General features: G+C 43.7%; 1 protein-coding gene across 4 annotated transcripts in view; it reads right to left on the bottom strand.

The window, feature by feature from the left end:
- Window positions 1–18,923, bottom strand: part of CCND2 (cyclin D2) — a 41,061-nt gene that overhangs the window by 20,944 nt on the left and 1,194 nt on the right. For 3 of the 4 annotated variants that reach the window (XM_021382051.1, XM_021382052.1, XM_021382050.1), the window contains exons 2-5: window positions 18,684–18,904; window positions 17,076–17,291; window positions 14,304–14,463; window positions 3,070–3,218 (exon numbers count right to left, since the gene is read on the bottom strand). In XM_021382051.1, coding sequence (XP_021237726.1) covers window positions 3,070–3,218; window positions 14,304–14,463; window positions 17,076–17,291; window positions 18,684–18,878 — 720 coding nt within the window. In that variant the 5' untranslated portion in view covers window positions 18,879–18,904. Of the gene's footprint in view, window positions 1–1,582; window positions 1,676–3,069; window positions 3,219–14,303; window positions 14,464–17,075; window positions 17,292–18,683; window positions 18,905–18,923 lie in introns of all 4 variants that reach the window. The other variant, XR_002433806.1, reaches the window with a different exon arrangement.

Genomic DNA, 18,923 nt, shown 5'->3' with positions numbered 1-18,923 from the left:
ATTCCTTCTCTAATACAGTCTTGCACAATATGCCTGCAGCATTCTCTGAAAATCAGTTAACAAGGGCTCTATCAGATGTAGAAGAAAGAAAATCCCAAGAGAAAAACGCCCCACTGGGACTTTTCATTTGCCCCTAAAAGCCTTCAAAAATGACCCTGTATGAAAACAAAGCATGGGAAGAGCCAGGTTATAAAACAGCTGGGATCTCGATTCAAGTACAGTCTCACAGGTCAAACAGTAAGGCACCTGAGAGTAATAAGAAAAAAAAAACACAAGAAGAGGTCCAGCAAGGTAAGCCTTTGGGTTTAATCCACACCAAGAGAAGCAACTACGCAAGCGAACAGCTGCATCTAGCCTTGCTTGAGTTTCTAAACGTTATCCAAAAATAGTCCCATGCAGCATGAACTGCAATAATCCAGTCTAAAAGTGAGTAACGAACAGACTACCACAGCAAGGGCTGCATCAGAAAATGATGATCAAATGCTTACAAAATTGGCAGGTAAGGATGGGAAATGGTCTTCCCTACTATGGGGGAATCTAGGTAAATACAAGTTTTTTTTGCAAGATCGCAGTTACGCAGCCCTCGCGGCCCACGCGTTGAGCTTGCTTACCCTCACCTAAGACTTGAGCATGATCAGCAGCATGTTGTCACTGAAAGCCAGACTTGTCCACACTGAAAATGAGGAAGAAGATCCATGCAGCTGTGCAGGGAAACTCTTAGAGAATATGAAGACCTATCCTGAACAAGTCCCTGCCATCTCCAGAAAGACAGAACTCAATGGTTGATCAAAACCCACTAAATACAACATAAAAAAACATAGCAGGGCTACCGTAGCATCTCTCCTCTGACAAATGAAAATAGTTTCAGAAATTTATCTGGAGCTCACAGCTACAGAACATGGTCTAGTGATGGAAAAACTGCATCTTTAAAGTTCTCTGACTCAGCACTATTCTTAGAAGTCAAGCAACTCCCCAGTACCAACCTCAAAGCAACAACAGATGGTCTTTCCGTCTTATTTAAATTAGATGAGTCCCAGGATGGAGTTTGAAACATAGGGACATGGTTGTGGGGCATACATCAGTAAAAACAAGCATGAAAACAAGCAGCAGCCAAAGAGTCAACTTCACCCGGCTTTTCCATTTAACAAGCAAAATCATGACAGTTTCAACCTTTTGGACACTCCATAACATTCAGATTGCTGGTAGTTACACAAGCTCTCAATGGCTAGCACCAACTGCCTTCCTTATTATAAGGATATTCACTAATATGACCAAAAACAGCACCCATATTAACAAGATCTCAGTCTTCCATAAATCCTAGCCTTCCTTTGCCCAATTCCCTGATGTCCACTCACATCTGTCCACTTGATATCTACAGTCCTTCCTGACATTTGCTGGATGCTGCACCCAAAACTTACCACATTACATCCAATCAACCAAGCAGCCAAGTAGAAAATTTCAGTCAGTCAATAACTGCCAATTTTAATAACCGGTAATTCTTGTTTTCTAAGTATATTAAGTAAACTTTATAGATTTTCTTGCTCTAAATGGAACAACTGTACAAATGAGTGCTATGCATTACTTGCATCAGGCCATGAAGTCAGAATTGTTATATAGGATTCTTCTTGCGTGCTTCTGCTGTTTATTGCAATGTACCACCACTGTTCCTCCACGCCTATAAAACAGGCACAAAAAGGCAAATCACCTATGTGAAATTTTCACTTGAGTGTATGTTTAATTTCTAATGCTACATGATTTACATTACAAGCATTCAGAATTGGTAATGTTCCTTTTTCTTTGGAAAACTCACTTCCAATCAAAAGAAATGGGAAGACTTAGAAATGCACTTTAAAGTTAGACTCAGTTCTCCTAAAGAAAGAAAAAAAGAAACTGAAGTTCTTCCCTTTTGGTTAAACTGGATTATTCCTTCTTAGCCAAAATCTAGAACATTTGTTTAAAAAAAAAACACAAAAAACTTTCTCTTCACAATATTATCACAGATCTAATACTTGCACAAAGTATCTACTCCACGAGCTGTAAGAGGATTTATGGTCAACACAGGTTAAGGATGAACATCGGTAACTGATAATTTTATGGTAAGCATTATTTTATTTGTGGCCTGCCTTCCATTAAATCTCACTCATTTTTTTTTCCAAGTGTATTTCAGCTGGGCAAAACTTGTCAGCTTATCAAGAGGTTAAACTCCTGTTTTCCACAGACCAAGCAATTTGCATTTGCAGTAGCACAGACTACCTCCAGTGATCCACTAAACAACACAGTAGTGCAACTGGAGAGTCACCACCCCTAGTAAAGGTGATCTGAGTGCTCCTTTCAGTCCTCCCAGCCCTTCTGCTCAGTCTACGATGCAGACCTGCCTGGTCTGCATTTTTCGTATGTATTCACTAGCTTAAGTCACTTTTCAGGCATCACTGAACCACTACCAGGCTCACCTCCCTACTGACAAAGGGCCTTTCCGACAATCTGAAGTGAATTTCTCAAAAAAATGTTTAATGAGGTTAGAGACAGAAATCCAGACAGCCTGGGTCCGTCTCCTGTTTTGCTGGTGCTGGAGGATTAGCTCAGTATTCACTCACTTTTTGCTAAGGATTTTTAGAAGGTACCTCAGTGAGGGTCAGAACAGCAGTTTGAAGATGGGGAGCACAGGTCTGCTGTTCCTGTGCACATACTAGTTTACCTTAAGCTATGGGGGATGTCGTCTGCTTTTCCACATCCATGCCCTAGGGCACTGAAGGTGATTTCTCCCCTAGAACAAGCCTGAGCATCAGTCATGGTGGATGGAGTAGGCCGAAGTACATGGACAGGCTGAGGCAAAGCAGGCTCTACTCACAAAGCTGCTGAACAAAACGTGAATGAGGAGTGATTCCCATGAGGCCAAGGAGCTCTGGACATCCAGAGCTCTTCCAGCAAGCTGTTGAGTCCACTTGCACTAGAATTTCCCCTTCCCTTCACTCCACTGGGCTCTCAGGATCAGGCCCAGTTTGATGGATGGCTCAGTTTTTCCACAGGGATCTCAGAAGTGAAACAAGAACAAGAATCCACAACACTCACCACATCTGTGCTTGTGATCTTGGCCAGAAAGTCTGTTAGGCTGTCACCAGAGAGCAAACTGTCCCCATCATCAAGCTGAAGGCCACAGATGGCTGCTCCCACACTTCCAGTTGCTATCATTGACGGTGGGTACATGGCAAAGTTAAAATCTGTAAGAACAGATCTGGGAATTAGTCCAAGCCCAGACCAGAAAAGCTGCAAAACAGAGGCATCAATATAAAGGCCACACCCAAGAGTAAAAATGTAGAAAAACTCTTTGGTCTGACTGAGCTCATTAGTCGCACTACTCATTGCAAGTAGTCAAAGGAGATGTAACAGATCTGCAAATTATGATGGAAATGCAGTTTGGTCTTTTATTCTCATTGATGCATAAAGTAAATCTGGAAAAATTTTAAAAGTCTTAATTAAAAGAAAGAAGGAAAGAAAAAGAAGGCTTTCTGTAATCAACATCAGAAATTTGGGACTCAGTCACATTAGAGCTCCATGTATAACCAGAAAACTAACTAGAATAAGGTACCAAAAAACACTGAACTAAAATTTTCAGTCATGTTTAATTTGAAGACTTGATTAACTCAAACATTTAAAGAACTGTTTGGGAAAGAGATTTTAATTAACAATTCATCTTTACTACTCTATGTTCAATACCTTTGCAATTAGCAAATAAGAATACTTACAGCTATGCCATCAAAGAAAAAACAAATGTCACAATTATTTCTTAGAAAATAATATAATGAGAAGTTGAAAGGCATTTCAGAACTTCTCACATATCTGTGGAAATTAGGAGATAAATGAAAATTAAATTGAATGCTCTTGTGACCTTTATAAGGCCACCTTATTTTTCATACTGCTGTAGGCACTAGCTTACCTGTACTTCTTTTACCTAACGTGATTCTCATTTTTTTCTAGATTACAAATATCTTCCTAACATAAAACTTGGTTTGCAATTTGTTTTAATCAACAATAACTCACTAATAAACTCTTCCCTACCAATTTTCAGTTGGAGGAGAAGAAAGAAATCCAAGTAACACCTACTACAGAAAGAAAGCTCTTGATATATTCAGTCTACTTATACAAACACTTGGACACTGAAAACTGTCCTGCTAAGGGCATGTGCCAAGTCTTCTCTCTTCAACTAGCATAAATTTTGTAATCCTGACGATTTCTGTTATAACCACAGAAGTTTTAAATGAACAGATCTTTTTCCTCAGTCTCCCTGATGCTGAGATTGCAAGACACTGTGGAGATATCAGGTTCTTCTCCAGCCTGGAGTATGTCTCTGGCATCCATGAGGAACAGAGAAGTCAAATGAGACTGGAACTCTGGTGATAAGGTTTATCCACATGGACAGGAGGACGGATGTTAGAAGTGGGGAAAGAAAGGAAGGAGCTGAAATCCTCACACAGACTTACCTGTCTTATGGAGCTACTAGAAGATGACTACTTGCAGGTCACAGCTGCACACCACTGACCCCTGTCCTTCCAACCAGGAAAACTGAGCTCAGCAGACATCACACTTCTGAATGAGCAAATTCCCCCTGACAGAACCAGTTAGTGTGGACTGTTGTTATTACAAAAATAATAATTATACACTACCGTAGTAGTGTACATACAGTAAAGCTGGTAGACTTGGTAATATTCATATTGCCCTAATTAACGGTTAAATCAACAGGAGAGCCTTGACCCCTACTTGTCAGTACTGGACATAGCCTGGTGAGCGCTGATCTCAGCACACATCACAAATGAGGGCACTAATGTACAGAGAACTACAATTCCACTGTCAAAATCGATCTTTTGTATTTACCTCACATAAATTTATCCTGCAAGGGAACCACCCAGCCCGTAAATATGTGGTGTAAACAAATGGTGCGGCCTGACATGTATAGCACATGCTTTCCCAGAACATGTGCCTCTGCCTGTTACAGTTATTACTGAGCCATACCCTAAGAGTATGTGATAAATACAGTGGGATCTTAAGCATAATTTACCATTTCTTCTGACAAGACATCTTGCTTGAAAACAGATGCTCAAAACAGCCCTTGTTTTTAAGGCATCCTGTTTCTTTCCTCACTTACTCACTGGAGAGCCTGGGTCCTGAATCTGGTGACTGTTGCAGCAACCCATTCCTGCCCACACTCATCCACAGACTGGGCAGCTAGTGGCCCTGTGGAAGAAGCATGGGCCTCCAGTTTACAAAGTCCAACCATGAAAATAAGGAATGGTTCCAGCACTCCAATAAGCAGGCATTTTTGTGAAGTACATAAACATTTACATGCTTGACCAGAGAAGAGAAGGCTCTGGGAACACCTAATTGGTGAGGCCATACCTTGAATATTGCGTTCAGTTTTGAGCTCCTTGCTACAAGAAATACACTGAAGCCCTGGAGCCTGTCCAAAGAAGGGCAACAAAGCTGGTCAAGAGGCCAGAACACAAATATTACAAGGAGCAGCTGAGGGAACTGGGGTTGCTTAGTCTGGAGGAGGCTCAGAAGGAGGCTGTAGTGAGGTGGGGATTGGTCCTGCTCTCCCAAGTAACTAACCAGCGATAGGACAAGAGGTAATGGTTTCAAGGTATGCCAGGGAAGGTTGAGGTTGGATATTCAGAAAAAAAAAATTCTCAGAAAGGGTACTGAGGTATTGGAACAGGCTGCCCAGGGAGGTGGTAGTCACTGTCTTTGGAGTTTTTCAAGAAAAGGGTAGATGTAACACTGACTACATGATTTAGTGGTGTGGTGGTGATGGGTTGATGGCTGGACTAGATGATTTAAGTGGTCTTTCCAAGCTTCATGAGTCTATGATTGTGGCCTTCCAATACTAAAAGAGCACTTATAACAGGAGAAAGACCAACTTTTTACACAGGTAGCTGGTGAGAGAACAAGGGGACACACTTCTAAACTAAAACGGCAGAGATTTAGATTAGATGTTGGGGGACGATTTTTCACTGAGAAGGCGGTGAGGCAGTAGAACAGGCTGCGCAGAGAAGCTGTGGATGCCCCCCTCCAGAGGTGTCCAAGGCCAGGTTGGATGGCGTCCTGGGGAGACTGACCTAGTGGCTGGCAATCCTGCCCACAGCAGAGTGGAGTGGAACTAGACGATCTTTAAGGTCCCTTCCAAGCCAAGCTATTCTATGATTCATTCAGCCCCTGGAGCAAGTAACGAATGTTTATAAAATTGAAAAATATTCAAACAACATTTATGGGTCCCAAAAATCTGTTCCCACAGAGTGACTCATGAGCGAACCCACTAATTTATACAGAAAGGAATGAATTAAAGAAGGGTGTATCTCCACAGATCTGCTTCTACTCTTGTACCTGCTGCAATTACTTGGGTTTAGTGCCACCGTTTAAGCCCTCAACTGGGAACAATGAGTTCAGGCTCTCTGACTTCAGTTTGTTTCAAATCCAGACACCGCAAGTTGTCATAGGAGCTGATGGTTGATAATACAGGTTGATAATACAGGAGGCAAAACAGCCTGCAACACAATACCTGCTTAAGTACCTGTGAGAGTACTGAACTCTGTCTGGCAAACCCTGCGTGCTTTCAGCAGCATGAATGAGACTGTGCTTCACCAAGGAGGCAGTGGGATGCAAGTCCAGCATTTGATTTTCAGACTTACTAAACTGTGATCTTATTATGCATAGGAACTAGGGAAATACCAGTGGCAAGAGATTTTCTGTGACTTATCGCTTTTTGTTGCAATTTTCAGGTGAGACATAGTAAGAAAAAAAAAACTCACAGAATTTCGATGGTCTGTATAGAAGCTACAGTGCAGTGGGTGAGAACAAAATGCCTCCACTTCATCCCAACATTCATGCCAGCAGCATGGAAACAGATCCTCTTGGAGGCCCACATGAACCCATGTCCTTGTGAGCGCTTCCACAATGCAGCATCACTCAAGGTGGCTGGCAGAAAACAGAGTAATGGGGTATCCTTATGCCGTGCACCCAGTGAATCAGAATGTTAGAGATTCGAAGGGACCTTGAAAGATCATCTAGTCCAATCCCCCTGCCAGAGCAGGAACACCAAGATTAGGAACACATCCAGGTGAGCTTTGAATGTCTTCAGAGAAGAGACCCCACAACCTTTCTGGGCAGCTTGTTCCAGTGTTCTGTTACCCTTACTGTGAAGAAATTTTTACTCATATTTATGTGGAACCTCCTATGTTCCAGCTTGCAGCCACTGCCCCTTGCCCTATCATTGGACGTCAAATCAGTACTCAGCACAGCTCACCCCACATGTCCAGCATCCCCTTCAAGCTTCCTTGGCTCCCAGAAGCTTACATTAGGACCTCCAAGTTACCTGAATACTGGTTTTCTTGTGGTGGATTTTAAACCTACAAGTTATGCACTCCCAGAAATCGTCTTCCTAGGAAGCCAAATAAAAGAGCCACAGTGTCCCTGCCAGCTAGCACTGCTGTAGGTCGGCTTCCACGTGGGGTCACATGAGAACATTTCTATGCCCAGTAACCTTGTTAGTTTCCTTAATGTCATTCACAATGCAAATGAGACAGCAAGCAAATGGCCAGAGGCCCAGAGTGACTAACGCTCAGCATCCAGAAAGTCTTACATTGCCTCTAGCTCTAAACTAACTTCTCTCCATAACAAGCACCATAAACTTGGCTATCAAAGCTACACAAGCCCAGTCTTTGTTGTACAACAGGCAGCGATTTGTATCACTCGCTCCTATTTTTAGCATATTAATTAACTAATGCAACTGGTGAGGCAAGTGTCTCCAAATGGAGAGTGTGGCACTATTGTCTGTAGTCATCACCTCATCTTATGCTATTGAAAATCATGACAGTGACCCTCCCGCTGATATGAATTTAACCTGACATGCCCATAACGGGATGGGAGGGCCGTGGACCAGTTTTGTGCACATGGTTCTCCTCATCACCCTGGACCCTATTAATGCAGAAAGAGCTCACTGAAAGAAAAGAAGCCACATTGTGCTAGGCCACCTAGAGGGTTGAATAGAAAAGGCTAAGGAAAAGAGCAGGCAGCAGAACAAAGGCATTAATTAACATATTTCCATATTCAAACAAAGTAATAACTATGTGAAATGCTTTCATTGCACCTTGAAAAACATAAGTATTAAGCACCATATCTGAGGGGAAGCAGAACCCCTCCTCAAGTCTCTCATATTTTAATCAAGATATTCCAAACAAGCTTTTTGGATATTATTTTCGATTATAATCCCCCTACCCCAATTCCTTCATGATAACAACTCAGCTCTTGCCATCCTTACTCACAGCTAAACCCACTCCCAGACTTAAGTCAAAACACTGTCCTGACATTTAAGGAAAAAAAAAATCAAAATAAATCCTCTCCCCCTTTTAAAACATTTGGCTTTTAGACATGTACTTTTACTTAAAATTCTTGGTGGACTTTATAAAATCTGAATTAGAGAGAAAATCTTATAAAAAGCACTTCTTACAGGACACCTGAAATCAGGCTATGAGCTAGATCTCTCTTTCAGACCTACACATAACCCTGGTTAAAGCGAACCCAGTGCCTGCTCTGAAGACACAGCTCTGACTCTTAACTTCGCTCTAATTTATACAACTCTACATCAACATACAGAAGTCTTGTTGAAAGTAAGAGAGGTAGTATAATGCCTAGTCTAAGAATATGAACATTCAAACACTTCAAGGAGAGAAATGGCTTGTTAGAAAGAAGGATTTGCTTTGCCTTCTATTCCCAGGTAATAAATACAGTGAACCATCCTCATCTCCACTTCTGTATCACTTTTTTCCCCAAAGAATATTAAAAAACTAAGTTGCAACCCTGCACAACGCCTCTGACTTCTACAAGTAATTTCAGTGTTGGAAAGAAAATAAAGAAGTATAAGAAACAGCGTCATTTGAAAGACAGCTACCTATGGATGAGACAGCCAGAGCAAATTCAGGGTACTCAGACAGTAGGGATTCCTCTTTCAGACGGTATGCTCTGCACCAATGTATGCACATGCCAAGAACGTTTTTCTGCACATGCAGCAAATGTGACCAATAGTCAGGTACCCTGCAAACAACAGTTGAGCTATTTTGCTGGCTTACTTCTGCAGGCAGATTCAGTGAACTACATTACGTCTCTGAACCAGGAAAATCAGAAGTTGACAGCCAGACTAAAGAAGGACACAATCAGAAGCAGGAACTCAGAGTAGTCTGTATAAGAAAACTGCCAGAAGGAAAAGTACATCAGTGCCAGGCTAGATATTCTCAGTGTGCCAAAGCCGGGTGCAAACTCCACCTTCTTACAATGACCTCTGTTACTGCTCTGGCTGCAGGCTGTTATTTTAACAGCCAGCATTCACCCCTAGGATTTGATAGAGGTTTGTTTGCAGAGCTGCAAATACAGCACAGGGAACTGTTGTCTTGAGGAAGGCAACACTTCTTAGGGGTGGGAGAAAAGAAAATTAAAGAAAAAGATATATATATATGTTAAGTCCTTCAGGAGAACAGAATGATGACAGCCAACAATATTTGTTTATAAACTGCTATTTAAATGCTCACATCCCTATGTCACCTAACCTTGAACTTCACTCAGGCAGTGATATTACCATGAGGACAAGCATGGATTTTCATTTTAGGAGATAAGTTTAAAAGAAAATCATGTGAAAACAATATAAGCAACGCTTTCGATTCTTGCCTGGTTTGATCCAAATGCATGCACTTCCAGCCAGCTTCCAACCAACTGCTTTCAAAAAAGCATGTGAACACTGGTTTTGTATGCAGTTGGTTTTAACTGTACTGGCAGTTTTTTCCTCTTGCTTTTGTACTTCTTCAAAGCACAGAATTTTTTTCCCCAATGTTAACTATTTCTGCTTTTAAAGGCATAACCAACTGACTCTTCAGCACTTCAAAAAATGTTGACTAGTGTCAAGTATGACCAAAGAAAAGACTATTAAATAAAATAGGATGCAGATGCAAGTGTTTCTTTCCTTTGAGTAGGTGGGAGGGCAGACACTTAATTCTACTCCTGGGCGACAGTAATGCTAAAAAGATCGGCTTTTGTATGAATGTATTTAAAGCATCCTAAATGCTAATGCCATCTCACAACCCAAGCGAGATAGAGACTGGAAAACATGTTCAGCACTTTACATAAGCAAGTATATGAGCACTCAACACAACATGCTCATTAGCTGATCATAAACTATTTCTGAACAACTATTTTTATGATCATTATTGTAATTTGTTCTACAAATTCAATATGATCGCTTAATCAAGATCAGGATTATATTTAGCACTTATACCATCAGAAGGTCAGAACTGTAGTAGGTAGAAAGAATTGTAACTTTCCTGACAGCACGGGAATTGCCGAGGCCAGCAAAGGCTGTTTTCCTTCATTTTCTTCTACCTCATCTTCCCCAGTCAGATGGTCCTACAGCTTAACAGTGACTCTGCCCACACAAGTACTCCCCAGACCCTGTTTGCTTGGTGATAGATCAATGATGGCTCTTGTGGCTTCAGTCTGCCAAAGCTTGATATACTACTATGAACTGCCCCTCCCAGGAACAAACAAGCCTTCTTTTGTCTGGCAGTAAAATCATGCAGATTATTCCTTCTTCTGACACGTCATGCAAGAATTCTTTATGCAGCTACTATTACTTCACAGCATTTATTTTCCTTATATGAGTCTGATCCACCTAACAAAGCCTCTGTGGACTTTTTTCCTGTCTCTCCATGACAAGCAGATGCTGACTAAAATGTATAGTACACTTTACCCTTTGCAAGGACAGAACCCAACATCTCTTACATTGTCTAAAAGGGAAAGGATGCATAGCACATTGCCCGGCAGGAGTCCTGAGGACCAAACATGCCTCTTGGTGTTACACAGCATTCCGTGTGGCTATCCTCCAGATCACCAGAGTTATGGGATTAATTGCACAGTCTTTGCTCAGACAACACTTCCACTGCATTGACTTCCATAGAACTTTTGTCTGAATAAGGACCCAGGATTTGGTCCAGAGGAAAAAAAAAAAGGGGGGGGGGAAAAACAACAAAAATAAACATGTTTCACCTAGCTTTCAAACACAGATGATTAAAGTCCCAGAAACAGTGGGCAGATATCTAGCACACACTATAAAACTGACTTAAAGCTGAAGTTTTCCTCTTCTTTCTCAGGTTCTTTACAGAAACAGATTTTGAAAGTTATCAGTCATGAGACTCTATGTTCTATTTGTCATGGTAGTATCTCACCTGCCATAGGACTCTGCTGAAGCAAACAAAAGCCCATAAAAAAAGATGAGTCTAGAGATTTACACAGTTGCCTTCTGTCCCTGAAAATCCACAATGCTTTCTGCTTCCAAATTTTATACACCACTCAAATAAAATGCTGAAGATTTCCTCATTGTTATTAGCCTCTCCGTTACTGCTTATGGCCAGAAACACATAGTTCCTCTTACTGGAAGCCTGGTTTGCCTCTCCTCCCCCAAAATCCATTCCTTGTGTCCATAGACACAAAAAGCTATCCTGTGCCAAAACAGTGCTATGTACAGCCTCCATCGTGACAGCTTAGCACAATGAAGCAGTCAGACATCTGTGATGTTGCACAACCTGAAAGAGGAAAGAATGAAAGGCAAGCTGAAGTGGAGGAAACAAGGAATGGTCCTCTTCCCGTCTGCAATGTGACATGTCACATATGCAGCCCTGCAGTCAGGATGCTTTTCTGCTCCTCCAGGAACAACTCCGCAGCTTGAAGCACAGCACATGGACAATCCCTGATGTTACCAAATTGCAAAGCACTATGGGAAGAGAAAGAGGTGGGTCCACGACAAGAGCAATGAGGGATGAGAAGCTACCAGTAGATACAAGTAGGACAAGAGCTGCAAAGTGATGTGACTTTGGAGATCAAAAGAATGATTTCTCTTGGGCTTGCAAATAAGCAGGATCCTCTTAATCTGAAAGAGAGGTAAGCATCTGGTTTTACCAAGCTATACTGTAAGGACACAGTCTGGTTGCAGACCTCAGGTGCCTTTAAAATTCACAAGACTCCTGAAGAAGATTTTAGCTTACAGAGGTAGCCACACCAGCAGGGTAAGAAAATTAATGACATTGTGAAAGACAAGCACATGTCAGCACATGTTGATCTAAATGCTGCTACTGTGCACTGAGTGAAGTAGCTGGAAGAAAGCTGTCCTATGTACAGGCAGTTCCCAGCCACAAGACTGCTCTCTTCCTCACTCAACAGTGTCCTGCTGCCACAGAAACTGCTTTGCAAACACTGGCAGAGCTGGTCCTGGGTGTGCTTCACTGCTAGACCCTTCCAGCAGAGAATAAGGCTTCAGAAAGCAATGCAAGTGTAGGGAAGGGGAAAGAGAAAACCTCTTGTTCAGAAAACATGCTTCTGTCTTGCCTAGAAGTAGTATGTTCAGATGGAACCAACAGCAAGGAGGGACATGCTCCAGTTTCAGTCATGCTCATGTGAATCATTACTCACTACAATGAATGGGGAGAGAGGTGCAGAGAGAGAGAGAGAGATGCAGATAGACTATAAAAGAAAAACTACCAGAGAGGAGAATCCACACTGAGATGAATCAGGAGGTGAAAGGAGAGATACTACTGTGCTCAAGACAAAAGCCTTGAGCCATCAAGGCCAGGTCTAGTAATGCTTAAGAATCAAAAATGGACTCGACACATTCATGGAAGGAGCAAGGGAAAAGTCTGTCACATGTCAAAGGAGGTTATCCAGCTGTAAGAATGCAAATGGAAAAATGAAACAACAGGCTTAATCCAAGCTGGCTGAGAGCAGAAGCTCTGGGGGAGAAAGGGAAAGAAGAAATAGTGGCTGATGAAGAGAGCTCCACAACAAGTAAGAGAAGAAAAGGAAATAACTGGAAGTAAGATTGGTAAGAAGAAGCTTTTTTCATGTAGGAGGGTAAGAACTGCACTGAGAAGAGTAGGGTAGCATTAAGTGGGTAGGGAGAAAATGCAAAGCTAGTATAAAGATGATGTAACAGATTAATTTTAAAGAAAAATGCTAATTAGGCCAGACATATCTGACGGATTACCAAGAGTGATCCTGCAGACTTGGAGCAGTATTTCTAATGAGTTCTGTGGCCTTCTGCCTGGAAAGGATCACACAGCAGTGGGAAAAGAAGGGAAAGCTATAGCACTGTGGTAGCCGAAACGTTAATGACCCTAAAACAGTCCAAATTAGAATTCTTTAAAACATATCAACTGAGGTAGCAAAAAACTGTCCTACATTGTAAAAAAAGTCTTTACATCTTAAACATCAAGAAGCAGGCATAGTGGTAAACAGTTATGCATTGAGATTACCCAAAAGCTGCACATCTCATGTTCCTTTTCCCTCTGCAAACACAGTGGGAAATGACTCCCTCACAATTGCACAGTTCCCATCACAAAAGACTAAGCATGTCAAATGGTAGAGAATCTAAACATTACGTCATGTACTACTCTGAAATACCCCTGTAAAACATGGCACACTGCTCATCTGCTCCAGATCTAGCTCCTGTGAAAGTCCGATATGGTTAATCCTTTTAATTAGGGTACACTTAACTTCCGTACACCAGGAATTAAAAACAACTGGATTTTACAGGTAAATACATAGTAATCGTTTCCATGGAATAGAAACTTCTGTTCTTACGAAGGGTTCAGAAACTATATTCATCCACACATATGAAAGAAGGAGAACATAATGGTTCCTTACAAAGGCAGTTTCACTGCTTGCCTGGAAACAAGTGAGAGAAAGAAACCTAAAGTTCTGGCTTTTTTTTTTTTTTATTGCTTTAGAAGTTGTCATTTCCTATGCTTCAGTAATGTAACAAGATCATGCAAACATTAAAATACAATTTTGTATTTTTTTTTTAATCTGGAAAGGGTCCAGGTAACAAAGAAGTTAGGAAACTCAACATTCATTTTGGGATAATGACATCTCATGAGCTTCTACTATTCTGGTTATCCCGTATCTGTATGTACAAACAACCTGTGGCAGTCTGAAAACATTAGTGAATCGGGCAAAATAGAAAAATCAAACTAATTCATTCTTAATGGCACCATGTGCTAGTCGCAGGTATAGAACTGCAGGCACTTTACAGCAAGAGATCATCATTTATAAGATCATCATCAATACACAGCATGAAGGCCTTTTGCAAATAGTCCTGAGAGCTGGAACAGCTCTTCCCACACCACAATAAGGACCCAGAGATGGAAAGCCTTTGTGCCACCAGCAACTCATCTTTCCATCACATCATATGCAGGCATACCCAGAGCACCTTAGCCTACCTGTGGCACAAAGGGCAATGAACGTTTGTGCATGTTTCCGGATCAAAACCAACTTGTCTTTCGGTAGAGGCAGCTTCTGTAGAATGTGCTCAATGAAATCATGCGGGGTGACTGCTGCAAGGTTCCACTTCAACTTCCCCAGTACCACAAGCTCCCATTCCTGCAGGGGGTTAGGGTGGAGAAGACAAGTCGTAAGCAATCTGCAGACAACAGTTATTTCTCTGACTGAAATTATATCACTACTAAATTGGTTTTGCTCAAACTTTTTTTTTTAATGTTTCTACTGCTTTGAAGCTGTTTACTTCATTCTCCCCCCCCCGCCACCAACACCAGAAATGTTAAACTCTACTGAAAATAATGAGATTTGGCAGCTCCTGCCGAGATTTTACTTTTTTCGTATTGTGCTGCATGCCCACCCATGAAGTTTAGCCTGCAGTTGCATACTGCCAAGGTCATTGTGGTCCTTTCCTAGTAACTTCTTTTAAATGGCTATAGTTATTACTTCATAGTCATTTAAAGTCCTAGCAATAATGATGCCCAAAAATAATCTACATATACATTCTCTTTCAAAATGAGGAAACTTCTCTTGATGGCATTCTCTTTGTAACTATAGTCAAAAGTTCCTGCAGATAAATCTGGTGGTGCTTAAACTAAAGCTTTGCATGTTAACACAGTCAAGAAGTAGCCTACGTAAGTTATACACCAATAAATAATGTAAGATCTAATCCCACATTATTTGCATGCCCCAAAATCCCAGTGAAATCAAAGGAAAACTTGGGCAGGTACGTAACCACAGGCCATTCCCTACAATGTGATAACAAACAGAAATGGTACCTCATCAATGGATCTGATTCTCCTCACAGGGCTTATATCTGTGTATTTAAGTGTTTAAAATAAAGTTCTGAATACCTTTCTGCACCTCACAGAGCGAACAAAACTCAGGCTTTGGACTTGCCTCTGTCTCACACACCAACTATTAGCCATTAACTAAATTCCATGCCCTGATTCTTGAGTCCTAACAGTGTGTTAGCATGATGGAACTCAGCATGGCAGGGTGCCCCAGCTAAGTGTGTAGAGTTGGCAAGCCAAAAAAAAAAAAAAGTGCTTTAATTTTGCAGTCGAGATGTCAACCAGAGTTGCTGAGAAACCATAAACATGAACCTTGCAATGCCATTTCTACAGTCCTTTCTCTGAATAGATGCCTGCTGTAAAAGCAAGTAACTTTCCTATAGACAATCCTACTGGATTACAGCTGAGCCCTCCAAAGCTTGGAAATCTCACACTCAGGTAGGTAACAGAGCCTCTAACTGTTTTTTGTCTTTTCTTTCTCAAGAAAACTTCTGAAACATTTTAACAAAATGGCAACTTATGTTAACCAACAGATTCTGATAGGGAAAAGCATGTAATCTGGAAGGCTGCATGCAGGGAAGCTCTTAAAACAGGCTTCAATCAACGTGACCTAAGAAGAGGTACATTATCCCCTTCCTTCTCACATGGGACATGACACATCCTGGAGCAGCCAGCACCGTCTGTGGGACATCTAACACCTGTGACAGCTGTGGCAGGGCTCACAGCCCATAGCCCTTTATTCTACAGATGAGTTCTTGGCCCCTCCCTGGGGGAAGTCCCACTAGCTTTGCCAAATGATCAGAGAACTTCTGGTGAGATTCAGCTCGCTACACATACCCAGCAAGATCCGTGACAGCAAATCTGAGCAATGCATCCCACAGGCAGGCTTAATGCTCATCTAGTGCTCCGTAAATATTACTTATTCCAACAAACAACTATGATTCTGTTTCTGCTTTCCTGATGTGTTTTCATTTTGAACTGTCCAACACCAGTACCAGACAGGTCTGTTAATATACAGTGTTTAACTGAGCTGAATTTTCACCTCGGAGACAATGACTGGAAATCAGACACACAGGAACAAAGCCAAAACTTCCTAAGCTGTAACAGTGCCTGAAGCCAACCCCTCATAAGCCACACAGTACCTGGCACCTCAACCTTCCTTGGTGACATCCTGCAGCCAGAGTCCTCTCTTGCTGCATAATGAGGGCAGCTGCCCTGCCTCCCGCAGAGCCCCGAACTGCAGCACCAGGTAGTACTTCTGCAAGGCCCCGGAGGGCAGATGGCTGTGTCCCTCTGCTCTGCGCAAGGCCGGCAGGCAGCAGTCGGGGAGCTGGGCGGCCTGGCAGCGCTTCAAGGGATGAAGTCATGCCCGGCTCCGCGTGTCTGCCACCAGGTGGCGCCGAAGCGCCACACTGAACCACGCAGCTCCGGCGGCCCCGCGGTGCACGTGTGCGCCCGCGGCCTCGGGGAAGGGGCCCCGCGGGGAGAACCCTGCACCAGGGTGGAAGGAGTGCGCTCTCGGCAGCTCCGGCCGCCAGAGCGCCAGACTGCGGCACAGTAAAGGGGAGCTGGATGCCGCGTGGTGTGCAGCTCCGAAATGAGGCAGAAGAGGTGGGAGTCACCCCCCTGCAGTCCTGCCACTCGGGCACAGCACGCCCGCAGTTTTGGGTCAATCCTTCTTAAGTCACATGGGTGCCTCTAGCACATTTGACAATTCACAGAAGAGTGTATAAAAAGAAAACAAACAAAAACCACCAAACATGGAAAGCATGATTTTAAAAGAGGGGTGGACAAGGGGGTGGCACAAGTGCCGATCTGCTGGGGGAGGGAAGGGGGGGAGAGGAGGGTAAAGAAGAATAGAAGGCTGTCAGCAAGCGCTGATGCAGAGGATGGGTGTGCTGGAAGTGTAAGGGGGCTGCTTACCAGCAGCTCTTGGGGTTTGATGGAATTGTCCGTGTATATGCAAAGCTTCTCTGCTGTGAGGGGGATTGTCTCTTTTAGCTTGGAGGCCAGGAACATGCAAACTGCCCCCAGCAGTTGCAGATGGCACTTTCGAGTGGGCACCACAGCTAAGAATCTGTCCAAGTAATTCACAGCCAGAGGGAAAACTTCTTCTTCACACTTCTGCTCTTCACAGACCTGCAGGCAAGTAGCACGGGTAGGGGGGAGAAAGAGACAAGGAAAAATAAATAAATGAGTAATCCCACAAAACACAGTAGTGCCTTGGCACTATAGCTCCTCCTGATTTTTTTTCCCCGGGGAGCTGAATTCTGGGGGAGGGGGATATCTCTGGAGAGGCTGGGAAGGCTTGTCAGTCGGCTTTCACATTCCTTTAGTTCATTCAATGAGAAATGAATTCAAGACACTGTGTGGGAGAGCCGAAAAGCCCCATCCAGCTGCAACCAAGCAGCCTCCGAGATAGTTTTTTTTTTTTAATTTCGTCATATTTTCAAAAAAAATCGATAAAAAAATATCTAAGCCTCCTCAAGAGTTCTGGTTTTGGTGCTGGTGGCATCCCGGGGCGGTCCCCTATCGTTTCCGACAATTGCAAAAATTCCCCCGGGGGGCATCCTCCAGACCCGCGCCCGTGAGCGGCTTCGGGGAGGAAGGCCGGAAGAGAGGGTGAGCTGGGTGGGGAGAGGGTGAACAGCTAGAATCCAGAGTAGGAGAGTGAAAAATTATTTCAAAAATTTGCCAAAAATCGGAGCCGGCGAGAAAATGCACAACTTGCACATGAAAACGGAGCGGGAGGTCCTGTCTTCCCGACCGGAAGGGAGCTGAGGGGGAAGATCTGGTAAAAATCCCCCCAAAGGAGATCAAAATTGGCAAATCAGGATGGCGGGGTCAGGGCAAAGCAGTTAAATCCGCGGTGCTCTGGCCCGCGACCGCCCTGCGCTAAGTACCGAAGTGTGGGAAGGCTTCACCGCCTGCTCGCTCTTCCCAGCAGCCCCCGGCCACGTTGCGGTCCCGGGGCGTGGCGGCATGGTGCTTCGGGGTGCCCCTTCTTTGGAAGGAATCGGAAGATGGGCTGAGCGCCTCCGAGCAGTTGCATGCAGCTCAACATGGCGAAAAAAAAAAAAAAAGGCACGTACTAACCACGGTATACGTGGTCACAGACTACTTGCCGGGCAAAACGTGGGGGGCACTCGTCACCCTCCGTCCTTTGCCCTACCCCGGCTCCCTTCTCCCAGAAGGTCCTCAATCGTAGGCGCCGGCAGCTGGAGATGGCTCTTCTTTTTACTTGCAAATGACTTTTCCAACCTCCCCCCCCCCCCCCCCCTCTCAGCACCCCGCTTTGAGCGGCGGTAGCCCCTGGCAGGGCCATTTCCCCCGAGGACTGCGGGGATGCTTCAAGCCCCTGCCCCCACCACAATGCAGCGGGTGCTGGGCAGGCTCTGCGGGTGGAGGAAAAAGCGAGAAAACAAAAACACGCACAAAAAGTAAAACCCACGGCTACCAGACGGGTAAATGGGTGTGGGGGTGAGAGGACGGGCAGACGTAGGTGCCGCTCGCGGGGCTGCCTGCACCAACCTCCAGCATCCAAGTGGCCACCATCCTCCTCATGAAGGGCTGGATGTCCTTCTGCACGCACTTGAAGTAGGAGCACTGGGGCAGATACCGCTCCTCTATCGTCAGTAAGTTGTGCAAAACACGGTCGTCGTAGAGCAAGTTCGGGTCCGGCAAAGCTCTCCTCATGGGATCCACCTCGCAGCACAGCAACTCCATGTTCCCGAAGTGATTTCCCTCTTATTCTGATGGAAAAGTTTTTAC

Source organism: Numida meleagris, unplaced genomic scaffold, assembly GCF_002078875.1.
Source record: "Numida meleagris isolate 19003 breed g44 Domestic line unplaced genomic scaffold, NumMel1.0 unplaced_Scaffold165, whole genome shotgun sequence".
In the NCBI taxonomy this organism is placed as follows: domain Eukaryota; kingdom Metazoa; phylum Chordata; class Aves; order Galliformes; family Numididae; genus Numida; species Numida meleagris.
Note: the sequence above shows the minus strand (reverse complement) of the source record. Positions and strands in the feature narration are given on the sequence as shown.